The sequence below is a fragment of the Heterodontus francisci genome, chromosome 19 (genome assembly GCF_036365525.1).
Source record: "Heterodontus francisci isolate sHetFra1 chromosome 19, sHetFra1.hap1, whole genome shotgun sequence".
In the NCBI taxonomy this organism is placed as follows: Eukaryota; Metazoa; Chordata; class Chondrichthyes; order Heterodontiformes; family Heterodontidae; genus Heterodontus; species Heterodontus francisci.
This window is the reverse complement of record NC_090389.1, coordinates 70594944-70615552: the sequence shown is the minus strand read 5'-3', so window position 1 is coordinate 70615552 and position 20609 is coordinate 70594944. Positions and strand designations below refer to the sequence as shown.

Below are 20609 nucleotides of genomic sequence, written 5' to 3'. Positions count from 1 at the left end.
ACTTTGATTCTGTTTCAAACAACTGAAAGCTTTCCAACTGTATCAAAAACAAAATCATGCAACAATGACAATAAATGTATAAAATACCCGAGTCTAACATTAAATCAGATCAAGCAGAGCAGACACGATAATCATATTGTTTTAAAGATTCTTTATTTGTAGTGCTAAGGCAGAAAAACAAGTAAAATTATAACCTAGAGATGATGCAGTCATTATGTTCAACCACCATAATCAGGTCAGTTGGATAATTCATACTGGGGCAGCAGCGGGCTTCAGACAATGTTGTAAAGACGCTCTGCTTTCGCCTAACAATTCTTCCTTTTGCAGTTACCTAAACAAAACACGGTAAGCAGCATCCTGTTATGATAACTGTGAGAAGAATAATTAGGCAAAAGCAAGAAGTTCTTTCAAGTGAATCTTGAAACCTCCTTGGAGCAATTAGCTGTTACAAAAGTAGATTATGAATACCTATATTATGAAGATAAGGGCTATCAGGGAGATGAGTGGACGGCATTCATCCACAAAGGTATGTAACTTACCAAAAGCTATTCCAAATGTGTTTCTAATGGCTAAAGTTTCCTGTTAATCATAGATAAAAGATTCCTCGGGTCTAGTACCAATGATGAACAAATTTGGTGTTGTCCAATATCTATCCTTGAGACAGCATAGTACTGAGCTAGTATCTGATTCAACAAGCAATTTGCATGGAGACTGGGTAAGTTGGCAGAATGTGTTGTGCAGACAGTAGGCCTTAATAAGCCAGTTTGATGGAAGGAAGGGAACTCTGAGATGCAAGGTTTGTTAATGGCAGGATGGCTGGTATGGAGGCTATTGATAGTGAATTCCTAAAAGTCAATCTTGATGAGGGGTTGGAAGTTTAACAGTTAGCCCATTGTTCAAGCTGGTGAAGAGGGCACTAGATTACTGGTGAGAGTACCAGCAACACATCATTTGCTAAAAGGAGTTCTGCAATATTTTCAGAAATAACATTTGTTACGACCTTGGTTGACACTGTTAACTTCAAAGAAGAGATATGAACTCCCCAGACTGATTAAAGGATTGCATGACAAAATTTCACATTTTAAGACTTTTACTATAACTAAACTAAAGATCAACATTAACTAAACAGTGCTTAGTAGGTAGCTAATACACTAAATTACAGAAAACAGTGTTTCCCATTAACTTATTAAAACACTTGAAAACTCCACACCACAGTTATACGTTCCCATCGAGTCGGTTGCTTTGCAGTTGAAAGTTCCAAACTTCTCCCAGTTGCAATGTGTTGGATCTGCCAGTCCTTAACAAAAAACAATGTCCTCTTTGCTCACTTCTTCCGAGCACACTCAACTGGTCTTCTGTTAATAAGACAATCTCTGGTGACCATGTTGGTCTTTTCTCCTCTGCACACCATGAATCTTCGAACTGGGTTCAAAGCATAGCAACCTTTCGCTGTATCAGTGTTTTGAGAGCAGTTGTTGTCTCTTGCATTCTTCTGAGGCTGTCCAGCTCCTGCTGATTTCTTTGTGTCTTCCTTTCTTCCTCACAGCCTCTCAGACTTAGGAAAGCCTGTTGAATTTATTCAGAACAAAACTCAATAGTCATTTGCCTTTTACAATAGTCTAGGTCCATAGGTCTGGCCATCTCAAAACCACCTGGGGCGTGCTTTGTTTCCGGGTGTTAGCAATTGCAACTCGAATTTGCATTTGAAAGTCCCTGGCTCCCTGTTTACAATCTGAGCGCCTGGGCGAGCGAAACCCATTGTCTGCCCTGTGTTACAACTTAGACTCTCAAAAGGGTCTTTGATCTGGGTTCCTTGTTTGCATGGCTTGTTTCCGGGCAAACTTGGTGTAAGGTCACATATCTCCTCTGACTCCATTTTATATTGCATTAAAAATCTCAGTTTTTAAAACATAATCCAGTGTTCATAACACTTTGGACATCCCTGTTTCATTTCTCTTTGGTGTGGGATTGGGTTCAATGAGTCTCTTCTCTGCCATTATACACATTTTGGATTTGAAATACAAATTCCACTTACTATCCAAGATTTGTCCTCGTACACTCATAACTTGAGCTTTTTCATGAAAGCTGCATGAGACACATGGTTGAAAGAATTATGAAAATCTATAAGAGTAGTGTAAGTGGGGTCCCCCTGAGCTGAATTATGTTTACCATGTCCTAAAATTCCTCAAGAGAGCAAAATCTTGCTTGTTCCTTTGTGACTACTACACTGTCTTCCAGAGGATCTGATGTGTGTGCTGTAACAACCTGAACAATGTTAACAGCTACTGATATCAGCAAGATTCCTTGATTGCTTTTAAGCTCACTATGATCCTCCATGTTCTTCTGCAAAATGTTGAATTTTTACATTAAAGATTAAGTATTTTGGTTAATTTTAAGCACCACCATAGGTGGCTCTGCTGCACAGGAGGGAAGGAAGAAGAGTGGCAGGGCTAATGATAGAGGATTCAATTGTAAGGGGAACAGACAGGCATTTCTGCAGCCGCAAAAGAGACTCCAGGATGGTATGTTGCCTCCCTGGTGCTAGGGTCAAGAATGTCTCTGAGTGGCTGCAGGGCATTCTGAGGGGTGAGGGCGAGCAGCCAGTTGTTGTGGTACATATTGATACCAACGACATAGGTTAAAAAAAGGGATGAGATCCTACAAGCTGAATATAGGGAGTTCGGACGTAAATTAAAAAGTAGAACCTCAAAGGTAGTAATTTCATGTGCTAGCAAGAGCAGAAATAGCAGGATATATCAGATGAATACGTGGCTGGAGAAATGGTGTAGTGGGGGGGCGGGGGGAGGGATTTAGATTCCTGGGACATTGGGGCCGGTTCTGAGGAAGGTGGGGCCAGTACAAGCTGGACAGGTTGCATCTGGGCAGGACCAGGACCAATTTCCTCCGGAGGGTGTTTGCTTGTGCTGTCGGGGAGGGTTTAAATTAGAATGGCAGGGGGATGGGAATCTGGGCAGGGAGACAGAGGAGGGGGAAACAAGGACAGAAATGAAAGACAGAAAGGTAAGAAGCAAAAGTGGAAGGCAGAGAAAACAAGGGCGAGAAACAAAAACAAGAAATGCTGGAATCACTCAGCAGGTCTGGCAGCATCTGTGGAAAGAGAAGCAGAGTTAACGTTTCGGGTCAGTGACCCTTCTTCGGAAGAACAATTAAGCACATACTTTGGTTCTGTCTTCACAAAGGAGGAACAAATAACCTCCCAGAAATGTTATGGAACCAAGGGTCTAATGAGAGGAAGGAACTGAAGGAAATCAGTGTTAGTATAAAAAAAAGTGCTAGGGAAGTTAATGGGGTTAAAGGCTGACAAATCCCCAGGGCCTGATAATCTACATCCCAGAGTACTAAAGGAAGTGGCCCTGGAAATAGTAGATGCTACTATTGGTAGTCATCTTCCATAATTCTATAGACTCTGGAGCAGTTCCTATCGATTGGAGGGTGGCAAATGTAACCCCACTATTTAAAAAAGGAGGGAGAGGTAAAAAACAAGGAATTACAGACCAGTCGGCCTTATATCAGTAGTGGGGAAAATGCTCAAGTCTATTATAAAGGATGTGATAGCAGAACACCTGGAAAGCATAAACGGGATTGGACAAAGTCAGCATGGGTTTACGAAAGGGAAATCATGCTTAACAAATCTACTGGAGTTTTTTGAGGATGTAACTAGTAGAATAGAAAGGGAGAACCAGTGGATGTGCTGTATTTGGATTTTCAGCAGGCTTTTGATAAGAGGTTAGTGTGCAAAATTAAAGCACATGGGATTGGGAGTAATATACTGGCATGGATTGAGAATTGGTTGACAGGAAACAGAGAGTAGGAATAAATGGGTCTTTTTCTGGGTGGCAGGCAGTGACTATTGGGGTACCACAGGGATCAGTGCTTGGGCCCCAGCTGTTCACAATATATATTAATGACTTGGGCGAGGAAACTAAATGTAACATTTCCACGTTTGCAGATGACACAATGCTGGGGGGAATGTGAACTGTGAGGAGGATGCAAAGAGGCTCTAATGTGATTTGGACAAGTTGGGTGGGTGGGCAAATGCACGGCAGATGCAGTATAACGTGGATGTGAGGTTATCCACTTTGGTTGTAAAAATAGAAAGCAGATTATCTGAATGGTGATAGATTGGGAAAGGGGGAGGTGCAACGAGACTTGGGTGTCCTTGTACACCAGTCGCTGAAAGCAAGCATTCAGGTGCAGCAAGCAGTTAGGAAGGCGAATGGTATGTTGGCCTTCATTGCAAGAGGATTTGAGTACAGGAGCAAGGATAACTTACTGCAGTTATACAGGGCTTTGGTGGGACCACATCTGGAGTATTGTGTGCAGTTTTGGTCTCCTTATCTGAGGAAGGATGTTCTTGCCATGGAGGAAGTGCAAAGAAGATTTACTAGGCTGATTCCTGGGATAGCAGGATTGGTGTATGAGGAGAGATTGGGTTGACTAGGCCTATATTCAACTAGAGTTTAGAAGAATGAGAGGGGATCTCATAAAAACCTATAAACTTCTAACAGGACTAGACAGGCAAGATGCAGTGAGGATGTTCCCAATGGCTGGGGAGTCCAGAACCAGGGGTCACAGTCTCAGGATATGGGTTATGCCATTTAGAATCGAGATGAGGAGAAATATCTTCATTCAGAGGGTGGTGAACCTATGGAATTCTCTACTGCAGAAGGCAGTGGAGGCCAAGTCATGATATATATTCAAGAAGGAGATAGATATATTTCTTAATGTCAAAGGGATCAAGGGATATGGGGAGAAAGCAGGAACAGGGTACTGAATTAGACGATCATCCATGATCTTTTTTGAATGGCGGAACAGGCCCGAATGGTCTACTCCAGCTCCTATTTTCTATGTTTCTATGTTTTATTCTTTGCATCTGATATATATTTAAAATATAAAGAAGGAAAACCATTTGGATTTTTAATAGAGCAACACTTCCCCAAAATTTACCTCAACAGTCACTCTCCATTCAGTCCCTTGGGCTTGTCCACCAGCCATTCAGTTAGGTCATGGCTGATGCGTATTTCAAATTCCTGTATTTTCCTTTGCTGCATCTCCCTTTGAACTCTTATGTAAAAAAATTCTACCACTTTCAGTCTTGGTCTATAAAATTTCATTTGACCCAGCAGCCACACCTTTTGGTGAACAGGGTTCAAGATTTCCACTATCTTTCATGTGATTGTTGCGGTAATCTGAGAGGACAGATGGACAGATCGAGCCTCTGCTTAACTTATCATCTGAATGATGGGACTCCCTCAGTTCACGATAGTAGACTTGCATCCCTTCAATTAATACTGGTATTCTCCTCCGCTAGTTGCTCCCAGCTGCTGCTGCATTCTCCTCCTTCACCCAGCTCAAAGCCAAGTCCTACCTTCCCTCTCCCCTTCCATTGTGCCCTTCACTCTCACTCATCATCCATTTCCTTCTCTCCTTCACTTGCCCCTTTCCCTTCATTGCCACCTATTTCCCCTTCATTTTCTTGCTCATTAGCATTGGTTTCACCCCTTACTTCTCTCACCACAGAGCTTCTCATTCTGACTGGCACATGCCCATGCAGAAATTCTGTTCCTGCGCGAATTCCCAAAGTATGCAACATCCAGGAAACCTTCCATTAGTAGCAGGTCTCTTGTAAGTGTGGTGCTTCGGGTTATACAATTTACTGAATCAATCAAAGCAAACTAAAAATTAAAGATATTTAAATTCCTACAAGTTAATGTGATAGGATGTGATATATTACATATTGCTGTATCATGGAATCAGTTTTCCTGGACAGGCAAAAGTGAAGTTCTGCTGGGCCATGGTGCAGGCACACCTGTTTCAATAGTTCAGCGATGGGTAATATTGAATTTTGCGATAAGAATCACACCTACTAATTTGAATAGGCCACTGACACAGGAAAAAGCTGGCCCAGACAGAACTGTTGCAATCTTGGCTGGGAATTACAATTTCAGTGATGTAGCATCTCTTTAAAAATTGCAATTTCAGTGGTGTAGCATCTCTTTAAAAATTGCAGCTGGCTGTAAAAGGGGGAGATATTGGAGTAGAAAAATGATGACAATGGCACAGCGCAGACATGTGGACAATGTGGCTTTTTTTTGTGCTGCAGAGCTGGGATGCTGCTACAGAAGGTGCATCAAATGAAGTCAGGCTTATTTGGAGTTGAATGCCATGCTCTAGCAAAAACACAGATGGCAACTGCATGGAGGCAGTCCTCTTACTGAGTCAGTGCAGGCACCCAGGTCCCTGGTACCTAACGGCAAATGAAGAAGATTTTTCTTTAATCAGAAAGATGGAAAAGTTAAGTGCTGATCTTCAAGTTTGCAAGTATTTCTTGAAGCCCTTCTGACAGGTACAATTTCAAGTTATTATGCACAACAACGCTTTAATTATGAACTTATACATGAGCAGCTAACCCTGATCCAGATGTTTTCTGTATGTCATTATGCACAACTTTATAGTAACACATCTTGGGAAATTAAGTAATGAAGACAGTTCTCTGACATGGTCAGGCATCTGTAATCGGATCTATTAAATACGGTCCTAGGCTAGTGATGGGTGTAGCCAAAATTTTTATCTGGAAAAGAAACTGTCAATTGATTTTGAGAGACCAGGACCCAGGACTCCCTTGTACCTAATTCCTCTCAGAGTGAGAATTGTACTGTGGGTGGAGTCAGGCCAAAATATGGGACAATTGGTGTGGAATCATTAAGTAATTTCTACATCATAGTGAACATGGTGAAAGTACTTCCTCAGTTTTTCCCTAAAATTACTTGTAGGAAAATCGTGTTCTCCACAAATTGGTCGTGCAAGTTGGGTGCCTGAGTTTCTGACCTGCATCAGCTGCCTGAGGTACCCTGTGTTGCCAGAAGAGCCTTGCAAAATTGGAAGAATAAGTGAAGGGACAATTTATTTGGCTGCTGCTGAGTGTTAATCCTTCTAGCCAGTTCCTATTTACTACTGAGTTCCTCAGGTAGATGCTCAACTAATTCACCAAAACAAAAAGTTCAATTTAAAAAGTACACAAGGGCTGGTTTCAAAGTTCAAGTGATTCAACGCCTTACAGCCTTCTAACACACTTGTAAGTATGTTCTCATGTTTGCAGAAAGACACATTGGAAATTTTTGATATTTATTATTTGATGTTATCGGTGACATGGCAAGTACCATGGGCAAACAATGTCTGAAAATTGAATAGTTGGAGAAAGCTACACCCAGTTCATTAGGAATATTACATGGAAATGGGAGAATACTAGTTGCAGGCTGGTGTGATTGAGGAGATTAAATCCTTCAATCTGATCCCTTTGTAGATTTTACCCAAGTTTTAATAACACAGGACAGCAGGCGCATGTGAACATCACCAGCTCCAAGAAATAAACAAACCTGACTTGGAAATATATTGTCACTCCATCATCGTCACTGGGTCAAAATCCTGGGACATCCTCCCTAACAGCACTGTACCTTCACCACACAGACTGCAGCGGTTCAAAAAGGCAGCTCATCGCCATGTTCCCAAGGGCAATTGAGGATGGGCAATTAATACTGGCCTTGCCCAGATCCCATGAATGAATAAAAACTCAACTGAATTATAAAAACAAGGATTTGTTCAGTATTTAGGTTCATAACCCAATTACAAAACATCATTCACATAGATTTCTTATTAATTCATGAAAATGTAAGGCAACTATTTTGTGTGTAATTCCTTACAAGTAAATTCCTTCCAAAAAAAAAACTGCACTTTTAATTGTGTTACTGTAATGATTATTCTGTTCCTTACCCCTGAAACAGCAATGAAATAAAAACATTAATTGACTCATGCTAGCATTCCTGAGAGAAAATGAAATTATCAAAGAATTTAAAAAAATATTTCTGCCAGTTGTATTACATAAACACGACAGTTGGTTTTAGTCCCAAAATATTTTTCAGAGTTGAAATGCTCACAGTTTCAAAGACTAATCATGGACTGTTCTTCAGAGGTGGCTTAGTTTTGCATCAAAACTTGTGATGGATTATCAGGGATTCTACAGTAACAAAGTCACTACTGTACATGCTCAACAACTCTGAGCATTATTATTCAACCATTAAGTTCCCTGCACTGTTCCTTAAATAAAATAAGAGGTTAAATCAATAACTTCAAACACATAACTTCTCCCAGCACAGGCTAAGAAAATATTGTGGGACTTGATGCAAAATATTCAACATTCCATCCAGCTACATGTTATATAATACTGCCTTCAAGAATCTGGTGGCATGGATAAGAATTTCAGTGCAGCAGGAGTGAAGATAGGTAATATTACGAAGGTGGAGGAAGGAAGTCTTTGTGAGAGGGTATGGGTCAGAGGTTTGTAGTTGAATAGGACACCGAGATTGTTAACTGTTTGGTTCAGCTGAGAAAGTGATTAGAGATACAGATGGGTACGGATTGTGAATGATGGGGGGAGGGGGGTTTGTGAGCAAAGACAGGGGGTGGTCAGCAAAGACATTGGACTGGATTTTACATTGGGTGGACAGGAGCTGGCCACCGGCGTAAAAGTCGGTGGCGAACCCACTTCCGCCTCGCCAGGGGATCCGTCCCGCATTTACGGGTCCCCAGGCTTTAATTGTTCCGAGGCGGGAATACCACCCACTTGAGGGAGGAAGTCCTGCCTCATTGAGATGCCGGCCAATCAGTGGGCCAGTAGCTCTTAGTCCCAGCAGCGCCACCGGGAGTGTTGGTCACTGCAGGGACTGCAGCCCAGCCGAGGACATGGAGCCAGGAGTCCAGGTAAGATTGGAAGTTGGATAATCAGCAGTTGAGTGGGGATAAGTCAAGAGAGTAGGAAATTTGTGTCATTGAAAAAAATGAGCTCAGAGAAATCATGAGGGAAGTGGGATAGAAAGCAGAGAGAGATATGGGGGTTTTCTAATGCCTCTGAGAAGAGCAGGGGGGAGGGTGGTAAGGTTTCACTTGGTGGACAAGAGATGGACAGCAGAGGTTGATAAAAAGATGGTTGGCATGCGAGTGACAAAGCTGCTCATGAGCTTCAGAGTTCAGATTGCAAGCTGAGTGTGGAGATACGAGTTTGGTGAGTGGCGAGTTCGGTGAAGGGGGGAGGAGGTGCTCCTTTTTTCTACCTTTTTCCCACTCCAGTATTTGGTTCTTGCTTCGGTGCAGTGGAAGGAGCTGGTTGGTGAGTAACTGGTAAGCTATTCTACTTGTAATAAATAGTCTGTAAAGTTAAGGTATGGATAGCATGTTTAGGGAGGTGGACACACCACAGGTTAGCAGCATGCAGAAAGATAGGGAATGGGTTACTGCCAGGCAGTCTAAGAGAACCAGGAAGGTATTGCAGGAGTGCAGGTATGGCAGGGCAGCTTGACTGAGTGGAATGTACAGCCTTTGGCATGTGCTAAGTCGTGGACATACCCTGTGTCCTGGACAAACACATCTGCAGGAAGTGTCACTGGCTGCAGAAGCTGGAGCTCTGGGTTTCGGAACTCAAGCGGCGGCTGGAGTCACTGTGGTGCATCCGTGAGCCAACTACGGGGATAGCTTCTGCAGCCGGAACACTTACTGCAGACATGTCTGTCCAGGACACATGGTGTGTCCATTACTTCCCACAGTGCCACACGACAGACTTGTGAGCAAACTTATAGCTCATGGATTAACAGGGACAGTAGCAACATAGATATGGAATTGGCTGAGTGACACGAAACAAAGAGTAGTGGTTAATAGATGTTTTTAGGGCTGGAGGAAGGTTTGTAGTGGAGTTTCCCAGGGGTCAATGTTGGGACCCTTGCTTTTCCTGATATATATTAATGACCTAGACATTGGTGGTCAGGGCACAGTTTCAAAGTTTGCAGATGATACGAAACTTGGAAGCATTGTGAATGGTGGGGAGGATAGTCTAGAACTCTAAAAGGACAGAGACAAGTTGGTGGAATGGGCACACAAGTGGAAGATGAAGTTCAATGCAGAGAAACGTGAAGTGATTCATTTTGGTAGGAAGAACATGGAAAGACAATATAAAATAAAGGGTACAATTCTAAAGGGGGTGCAGGAGCAGAGGGACTTGGGTGTATATGTGCATAAGTCATTGAAGGTGGCAGGGCAGGTTGAAAGAGTGGTTAATAAAGTAGAGTATCCTGGGCTTTATTAATAGGGGCATAGAATACAAAAGCAAGGAAGTTATACTGAACTTGTATAAGACACCAGTTCGGCCTCAGCCGGTGTACTTGGTCCAGTTCTGGGCGCGGCACTTTAGGAAAGATGTGAGGGCAGCGGAGAGAGTACAGAAAAGGTTCACGAGAATAGTTTCAGTGATGAGGAACTTCAGTTATGAAGATAGTTTGGAGAAGTTAGGACTGTTTTGCTTGGAGAAGAGAAGGCTGAGAGGTGATTTGATAGTGGTATTCAAAATCAGGAGGGGTTTGGACAGAGTAGACAGGGAGAAACTGTTCCCACTTGTGAAAGGATTGAGAACGAGAGGGCACAGATTTGAAATATTTGGTAAGAGAAGTAAAAGTGACATGAGGGAAAACTTCTTCATGCAGAGAATGATTAAGGTCTGAATGCACTGCCTGAGAGTGTGGTGGAGGCAGGTTCAATTGAAGCATTAAAAAGGAAATTAGACTGTTATATGTAAAGGAAGAATGTGCAGGGTTACGGGAGAAGGCAGGGTAATGAAACTGAGTAAATGCTCATTTGGAGAGCTGGTGCGGACACAATGGGCCGAATAGCCTACTTCTGTACTGTGATTCCTTGCACTTGTTACTGGAGATGAGGGTGGAGAAAGTGGGCAGGGCTTTAACAAGATAGCTGGTAATGGAAAAAAAAAAATCTGGGTGTTTCTTTGTTCTCCAGGATGATCATAGAGGAGGGGCAGTTTTGGCAGAGGACAGTGAGATCCAGTCGAACTTGATGTAGTCCAACCAGATCTGGGAATGGATGACCAAGCTAGTTGTGTGCAGATATGCACAAGTCTATGCCGCTTGGACTTAAGGAAGTAAAGTTGGAGGCCATGGGAATGAGTGGGATAGGAGACAGTACAGATTCTGTTGGGGACAAGGGTATCCAACGGTGAAGGTGAGAAAGTGGTTAGGCAAATCAATGGCTGCACAGGCATTATGGTAAATGAAGGGCCAAAGGCTAGGCAGTGTAGGGGTTTGAATGGGTAACTGTAAGTGACTTGGGGGACAACCTTTCTTGGTAGATGCAGAAAGAAGTTGAGTTAGGGGGATATGGGCGGTGGAAAATACAAGGAACTGGCCGGAGATTGCCTTGTTAGTGATCAACACGGGTGTTGGGGAGGTGGCCATGAATATGGGTAAGTGAATTTATATGGAGGGAGAGGTGCAAGGATTTTCAAGGAAAAGTGGGCACCCTCTCAGTCCTGTACTGAAGCATCAGCCAAGATGACATATTGAATTCCTGGAGTGAGGTTTGAATTCAGTAACTTCTGACTAGGGCAAGAGTGTCATCAACTGAGTTAACATCGGAGAAGGATAATCTCAAATGAGGTACGCATACTTGAAATTTTTGTGGGAGTGGAAACCATTAAAAAAGTGAATGCACAACTCTATCAGAATATTTTTTGCAAAACTAATCCATGGATATTCAGGAAAATCCATCATATATTTGGAAAATGATTACCCCTACCTGACAAATTTAGTTTGCTGAAACTTTAATTAATTCATTTATGTGAAAAATTAATTCTAATTGGAGACATAATGGGGCTAACTTTCAACTTCAGTGAGGTAGGAAAAATACCCTTAACAGATTGGCTGTCCGTTATGCATACAACCTGATATTCTGGATAACTGGATAGGGCGTATAACAGGCGGCCCAGCCGATACTGCCAGTTAACTCCTGATATCTCTGCATCATGTATTAGCCTTTTCAGGACACCAGTATAAATTACAGCATGCACCCTTGCACCTTCATAGATATAAAAATAATCTCAATTTTTAGGTATTCGTAATTCTGGAATCTCTGGATTGCACTGTGGGTTGTGAGCTGATTTTCAATTTTGAATACATTTAAGGGAACTTCCATAAGTCTTGGAGCTCTTAAAGGGACACAGGTTCTTTATGGATTGCTATCCACACCCCTTCCCCACTACTTTCTACACCACCTTTTTTAGTACTGTGTTGTTTTTCTCATACTTTCTCTTTAATGCAGCTAGGTTACATTCCTGTGTTTTTGTGTGTGAAGCTCTTAGAAGATTTTAATGTACCAAGACTTGCAAATGTATACTTCTGGTAAAATGTGTGCCCTAATGAAGAAATGGTATGCATGTACAATAGAAGAGCTGGTACTCTGTGGTGGAACTTGGTATGAGAAAGCAGTGAATGTGGAACATGTTGACAAGTAACAGTCGTGCACACAAGAAGTGTGATGATACAAATAGCATGAACAAGATCTGAAGAGTTATAAAAATGGACATTGTTTTTAAAAAAAATTAACCTTTCATTTAAAAAGTGAAGAATACTTCAAAAGGGCCACCAAAGAAAAAGGCTTGGCCTTTGTGTATTCAAACTGTCTGACAGGGACAAAGGAAAATCTTCAAAGCTATGAGGTGTCGATTGAACCCAACCCACACCCATCCTAATACATTCCAGAACAGAACATCTTCAATGGAAATAAAGAAGGTGTGAAATAGCCACATCCTGGGCCATTGTGAGATCACCATGGGGAAAAGACCAGAGCATCCCCTACCGGGAGGTGAGAAATTACACAGCTTTACCTTGAAAAAAAAGCCGCCTAGAAAGAGAAAGAGAGAGAAGTAAAGCAACATCCAGCAGCTTGGTTCAAGCAAACCAGAAGGCACTTGCCCTGCTGTAGAATCCTACATCTACACTAGACAGCAATGAACTAGAAGTGATCCACCATCTTCAACTGAACTTTCAACCAAGAAATCTACAATCATCTCAGGCCTGCAACCCACGAGAACTTGATGTCCAAGAGAATTCAACAGGTTTATTATCAGAGTAACCTGTTTGTGAAGAAGACACTGAGACTTGGATGCTTTGGTGCAGACTGTTTATTGCTTGCCACAGAACTTACTACACCACTCCAAACACACTCCAACCAGTGCTGGCTGGCTCCTCTTTATATATACATCTGAGTACAATTAACAAATCAACACCCCAACATCTGTTCACCACATTACCTTCAACTACTAGGTATTCAACATCCAACAGAAAGTATTAGACACTAACAACCTCCCCCGAAACCCAGCCCCCACTTATAATCACTTCACCCTTTTTCCTCTCAATCTTTCTCTCTTGTGTGTGTGTGTGTGTGTGTGTGTTCAAGCAAATGCATGAGTGGATGCGGTTGCGACAACTTCGGAATAAGGCGTATTGATCAATAAACAATTGATTTTTTGTTTTTAAACCTATGAGAAAACCTGTCGCTGTCTGTTTATTTAATAAATAAACCACAAAGGGGTTAAACCCTAATAACAAAACATACTTGCTGCAGTCAGGTAGGGAGTTAAACAGTGGGAAGCCTCGCATCTCACCACATGGCCATCACAAATTGGGGGCTTGAAGCCAGGATCTGAACCGCCAGACAAATGAGAAATTTGAAAAGCGGGAGGAAAATGACTGCTAAAATTGTGGAAAAATAAGCAAACACGTTTTCTTGTATTCTTCTGTGTTCCCTCTACGGTGCTAGAGACAAAAGAGATGGCCACAAGTAATGCTAAAGACATGGAGAGATATCCCATGCTAAGTTAAACAAATTAAGTATTGAAGATTTTAAAAGCTTAACTACAGTGGTGGGAATCACTTTCAAACAGAAATCTGAACTGGTGAAAGCTTAGCTAACTATTCTAAACTCACAACTGAACCAGATGAAAACAGCATAGATTAAAAATAATTCTAGCTAGAATCCAGTTGCAGATGAAAAGGGAAGAAATACAGTTATGGTTGAATAGGGAGGAGACGCAGTCACAACAGAAAAAAGAGGAGAGTTTCAGCTTCAAAAAGAAATAGAGTAAAGATAATTTCAATTGAAAAGGGAGGAAGTACAACTGCAGAGGGTTGAGTTAGAGGCTGCAAACCCAAAATGAAAATGCTGCCAGCCACTCAAATCTTCACCCCAATTTAGAGCAAAACTTTGATGTGCTGAGACACTCAAGACTAGTGGCAAAATTTAATGAGGAGGAGGCTGAGTCATATTTTATCGCGTTTGAGGAAATAACTACCAGGTTAAAATGGCCGAAACAATGTTGAACTCTCCTCTTACAAGGCGACTTCATGGGTAAGGCTTGAGAAGCTTTTTCTCTGTTATCAGAAGAAAGCTCCTCTGATTATGAAGAAATTAAAACTGCAATTCTAAAAGCATATATGAGCTGGCAGACAGAAATTCAGACACACCCGGAAAAAACCCACACAGACTAGCACTGAATTCGAAAGAATTAAACATATGGCTTTTGATCGCTGGATACGATCGCTCAAGCTAGAATGCACATATGAAAATTTGAGTGATGTTGCTGGAAGAATTTAAAAATAGCATCCTAAGTAGTGTAAGAATGCCAAACAGCAGAAGCAGCATGTTATAGACATGGCTAAACGATCCCACAACCAACGGATCAGATCCAAGCTCTGCAGTCGTGCCACATCGTGAATGGTGGTGGACAATTAAACAACTAAACAGGAGAAGGAGGCTCCACAAATATCCCCATCCTCAATGATGGGGGAGCCCAGCAGATCAGTGCAAAAGACAAGGCTGAAGCATTTGCATCCATTTTCAGTCAGAAGTTCTGAGTGGATGACCATCCCACCACCTCCTGAGGTCCCCAGCATCACAAATGCCAGTCTTCAGACAATTCGATTCACTCCACATGATATCAAGAAACGGCTGAAGGCACTGGATACTGCAAAGGCTATGGGCCCTGACAACATTCTGGCAATAGTACTGAAGTCTTGTGCTCCAGAACTAGCCACACCAATAGCCAAGCTGTTCCAGTACAGCTACAACACTAGCATCTACCCAGCAATGTGGAAAATTGCCCAAGTAGGTCCTGTACACAAATATCAGGACAAGTCCAACCTGGCCAATTACTGCCCAATCAGTCCACTCTCGATCATCAGCAGTTATGGAAGGTGTCATCGACAGTACTATCAAGTGGCTAGTCCTGAGCAATACCTGCTCACTGATTCAGAGTATGGGTTCCACCCAGGACCACTCAGCTCCTGACCCCAGTACAGCCTTGGCCCAAACATGGATGAAAGACCTGAACTCCAGAGGTGAGGTGAGAGTGACTGCCCTTGATATGAAGGAAACATTTGACCAAGTATGACATCAAGGAGCCCTAGCAAAACTGGAGTCAATGGAAATCAGGGGAAAAACTCTCCGCTGCTTGGGTTCATACCTAGCACAAAGGAAGATGGTTGTGGTTGTTGGAGGTCAATCATCTCAGTCCCAGGACATCACTGCAGGAGTTCCTCAGGGTAGTGTCCTAGGCCCAACCATCTTCAGCTGCTCTATTAATAGCCTTCCCTCCATTATAAGAACAGAAGTGGGGATGTTTGCTGATGATTGCACAGCGTTCAGCACCATTCATGACTCCTCAAATACTGAAGCAGCCCATGTCCAGATGCAGCAAGACCTGGACAACATCCAGGCTTGGGCTGATAAGTGGCAAGTAACATTCGTGCCACACAAGTGCCAGGCAATGACCATCTCAAACAAGAGATAACCTAACCATCGCCCCTTGATGTTCAATGGCATTACTATCGTTGAATCTCTCACTATCAAATCGTGGGGGCGTTACCATTGACCAGAAACTGAACTGGACTAGCCACACAAATACTGTAGATAGAAGAGCAGGTCACAGGCTGGGAATTCTGTGGCAGGTAACTCACCTCCTGTCTCCCCAATGCCTGTCCACCATCAACAAGGCATAAGTCAGGAGTGTGATGGAATACTCTCCACTTGCCTTAATGGATGCAGCTCCAATAACACTCAAGAAGCTCGACATCATCCAGGGCAAAGTAGCCCACTTGATGGCACCCCATCTGACACCTTAAACATTCACTCCCTTCACCACCTAAGTACAGTGGCAGCAGTGCGTACCATCTACAAGATGCACTGCAGCAACTCACCAAGGCTCTTTGGACAGCACCTTCCAAACCCGCGAACTCTACCACCTAGAAAGACAAGGGCAGCAGAAGCATGGGAGCACGACCACCTGCAAGTTCCCCTCCAAGCCACACACCATCCTGATGTGCAACTATATCGCCGTTTCTTCACTGTCACTGGGTCAAAATCCTGGAACCCCCTTCCTACTAGCACAGTTGGTGTATTATATCCCAAGGACAGCAGTGGTTCAAGGTAGCTCACCACCACCTTCTCAAGGACAATTAGGGATGGGCAATAAATTGTGGCCGAGCCAGCAATGCCCACATCCCATCAACAAATTTTAAAAAACGACATTGTAAAGCAACGAGTCACAAGAGTAAGGGAAGCCAACTAAAATGGCCAACAATTATGAATTAAGACACAAATACAGAAATCAGAATAAATTTGGGTCTAGTAACTCTTACAAGCAGAGATAGCAGGGATGCAGAGGAAGCAGAAACAGGCTCGAGAGGAAATAGGGAAGGAAAACCAGACCAGTCTCCAATTTTTAAAAGTGTTACGAACAGATGTGGAAGAGGTCTAGGGGTCCCTTTCAACCTTCACCTGGTCTTACTGTAACAGAGTTTAATTTTAAACACATCCTGTTTTTAGCTCCCCCTTGGTGAATCCTTGTTCACTGCTTTCCAATGATAAGGCAAAGAAACCAGCACAACAGGTTTTCTCAGGTTTAAAGAAGAAAAGTGAAATTTATTAAACAAACTCTAATTCGGTTGACGCCTACGGATACATGACGTGCCCACACTAGTATGCACACGCAATACACACATGCAGATAGAGACAGAAAGAAAACTGAAGAAATAAAATGGAAATGTTTGAGGCAATATCTGAGGAGTTTTTTTTATGGTTCTTGGAGCGCACTGTAGTATCCTTGATTGTAGTTAGTTCTTGCTTTTCGTTGGGGCCCAGTATTCTTCTTAAACCTTGTTCCCTGTAGGAGACTTTTCTTTCTTGGGGTTCATGTGTCTTCAGTGGATTTGGAGTTCCGTGAGAAAGAGATGGGAGCAGGCAGACAGACAGGAGGTCTTCTTCAGTCCAGGAGCATTCTGCTTTCTGCAGACTCTCAGTTCAAACTCTGCAACAGCTAGTTAGTCATCTGACTAACTGGTCTGAGTACGTATGTTTGTGGATTGAATTGGAGCAGGGATTAGCACCTTTGTCTACCAGCACTGTCTGTTAAAATGTAAATATGTCTTTCCAGCCAGGGGCCTGGCAACCCCTTGATACAGGCCTTCTCTTCTTCCCAGCAACAATTTGAAATTTAACATCCATGTGGCGAAATTAATGTGCCTCATTCTTGGCAGGTGGGGGCCTGCATGACAAAAGGAACCCAGGTGATAAACCAATAGGGGTTGTTTTCAAACCCTGCTGGCAGCCTAATTTACAGAAATGCCACCAGAATGCAGAACAAATACCACAGTACTGGTAAAGGGCTTACTGGCAAATGCTTGAAGGTTCCCTTGGTTAAAATTTACCTATAGAGTAAGTTGGTCACTGGGATAGCGACAGTTGGGATCATTCCGAGCTTACCCACTGCAGGGAGTAGCTCCACTTCAAGGATACTTACAAGCATGACATGAAAGCCCTAAATGTCGACTTGCACTTGGGAGTCACTAGCTGGTTAAAGAGGGAAATGGCGAAACATCCTGTGGACTGGTATGCACTACCACTATGACCAGTTGTGACAGCAGCTTGGCAACAGGTACCAACGTCAAAAACAACTCAGAGCATCACTTGGCAGCTTCACGTGCAGCACTTGTAGCAGAACCTACCTCTCAAGGACTGGCCTTCACAGCCATCAACAAAGGTGTACCAAGAGAAGACTCAATGTATAATATAATAATGAGACTTAAATGGATTGTTTGCTGCATGTCCATCATCTTTCATAGATGGAAGGATGCCAAACCACATAGACAAACAAGGCAACCAATTAAAGTGCACAAGATCCCACAAACAGCAAATGAGATGAAGTAAAAGCAAAATACTGCGGATGCTGGAAATCTGAAACAAAAACAAGAAATGCTGGATTCACTCAGCAGGTCTGGCAGCATCTGTGGAAAGAGAAGCAGAGTTAACGTTTCGGGTCAGTGACCCTTCTTCGAAATGAGATGAAGTACTAGCTAATCTGGGGCGGCACAGTGGTTAGCACCGCAGCCTCACAGCTCCAGGGACCCGGGTTCGATTCTGGGTACTGCCTGTACGGAGTTTGCAAGTTCTCCCTGTGACCGCGTGTGTTTTCGCCGGGTGCTCCGGTTTCCTCCCACATCCAAAGACTTGCAGGTGATAGGTAAATTGGCCGTTGTAAATTGCCCCTAGTGTAGGGAGGTGATAGGGAATATGGGATTACTGTAGGGTTAGTATAAATGGATGGTTGTTGGTCGGCACAGACTCGGTGGGCCGAAGGGCCTGTTTCAGTGCTGTATCTATAAATAAAATAAATAATCTATCTTGGTGGTATTGGTTGAGGGATAGTGTTGGCCAAGACAATTGGAGAGCTCCCCAGTTCTTCTTTGAAGTACCTATAACCTTTTTATGGTGATATGACCAGGTGGATGAAGCCTCAAGTTCATTTGGATGTCGTTGAGTAAATATGCCATGTGTTGTTCTCTTTTCCTCAAACATAGTTAACAATGCACCAAAACAAAATGAAACCTAAAGTACCTATTCAATAATTTGTATTGGTTTCCATTATGATTTTCATACTAAGCAAGATGTTGTGACTTAGAATCTGGTTTGTAGTTGGCAAGTTGCCTCAACCCCATTTTTCCACGTGATCCCAATATCCCTTGATGTCAGTAGTATCCAGATATCTATCGATTTTGTCTTGAACATGCTCAATGATTGAGCTTCCACAGGGAGGTTAGTCCGCAGAGTATTTTTGGTATCTGTTTTCTGCCAGATTAATTGAGGCCAGGCACTAAAAGGACACAGTTATTTATTGGAATTGTGTAGCATGCATCACCATGATCTGGAGTTGGCAACTTTCTTTTTTACTTGATGTCTTGGTGTGTCATTTTGGGGGACGGGGGCAGGATTCGCAGGAGAAAGTAGTGAAATGGGCAAGAAAGAAGATAGTTCATATGTTTTGGTAGCTTTCTAGTTACAGATACATGTGCAAAACCATTCCAACTGGCAATACATCCTACAGCTGTTTTGTTTACGTTAACACCAATTCTTATCTCTGTGTAGTGCTACCCGACTGCACAGAACTGTCCATTTGCCCTGCTACTGTAGCCACAAATATTGTATAACCTTATTATTTGTACTATGGCTAATCATAATCTGAAAACTTGGTGACATTTTTTGGCATTGAAAGGATATCTTTATTAGCTACTACAATGTTGATTGAATATAGTGGCAACTCCAACAGTTAACTGAAAACAGTGATTGAGCCAAGTGTTGTGGTACACCTTTTAAAGGTGTGGTTATGTGGTAATACACAATAGTGTATTACAGCTGTGATGTAACTGTGAATTCTGGTGTGAGTTCAGTCTGAAGAAAGTATCTGGCACTGATTACCCCGTTGTCACAAATTATTTTTCAAAGTATCCGATTATCCGGCAGCTACATGACACGTTGAATTCTATGGTAGCAAGCATTCGCGGTGCTATTTGCAGTCTATTCGAGGCACCTGAGAAGGTGATTTCCGATAATGGGCCTTAGTACACTGGAAAATCATTTCATGACATGTACCAGAAATGGGGTGTTACACATACCACATCTTCACCTCATTATCTGTGTTCCAATGGTCTTGCGGAATGTATGATTCGCACAGTCAAATTACTAATTACTAAAAATTCTAAATAAAATAAAAATTTAAAATAAATGCCAGCAGACGGGTCAAGACTTGCACAATGCTATGCTCCACCTATGAGCAACTCAGTTGAGTTCGGGTGCCAGATCTTCCTAGTTTCCATCGTTCCATCTACCCTGAAGTTAGGGATGCACTTTTGGAGCAATAGGGGAAGATGAAAAGGTACACGATAGTCATGCTGGCAGGACAACAGCACAGAATCCTTTAACTGGTACATGAAATACTGCACAAGTCTCCAGGGTTCAACCAGAACCACGTTCATCGAGGTTACTACTTCCACTGGTGCTACATTGTGTAGGAATAGAGGTCAGATCAGAACAGTACATGATCCCAGATCATTGGAAGACTCTATCACAAACCAAATGAGATCGAAGACCAAGTCTCGGGCAGAGTCTAAGCAGTCTACTTTCATAGAGAAAAGACCATGCAAATCTGTTTCGGATTCCAACAACTATTATCCTGTTTCTAGATCAGGCCGCTGATCAACCAATTTTACGTTATCATGACTGATGAGTCTACATGTTACTGTTTTGTACCATGTATGTTTATCTCTGATGACTGTTGTTGAATTGTATATAGTTAATTTTTACCTATTTGAGGGGGATATGTTTTTATTTAGAAACAAAAGGGGAATGTTGTGGTACACCTTTAA

At 42.6% G+C, this 20609-nt stretch overlaps 2 protein-coding genes across 3 annotated transcripts in view; one reads left to right on the top strand and one right to left on the bottom strand.

Moving 5' to 3' along the window:
- The window catches only part of cenpp (centromere protein P), a 392661-nt gene that overhangs the window by 114098 nt on the left and 257954 nt on the right, over nucleotides 1-20609 (bottom strand). Inside the window, exon 7 of one of the 2 annotated variants that reach the window (XM_068051891.1) lies at nucleotides 362-1566. The exons of the other annotated variant lie outside the window; for it this stretch is intronic. Coding sequence (XP_067907992.1) covers nucleotides 1429-1566 — 138 coding nt within the window. The 3' untranslated portion in view covers nucleotides 362-1428. Of the gene's footprint in view, nucleotides 1-361; nucleotides 1567-20609 lie in introns of those variants that run through there. 2 annotated transcript variants of the gene reach the window in all.
- Nucleotides 6309-20609, top strand: part of aspn (asporin (LRR class 1)) — a 79511-nt gene continuing 65210 nt past the window's right edge. The window contains exon 1 of the mRNA XM_068051889.1: nucleotides 6309-6367. The gene's annotated coding sequence lies outside the window, so the exon portion shown is untranslated. The remainder of the gene's footprint in view (nucleotides 6368-20609) is intronic.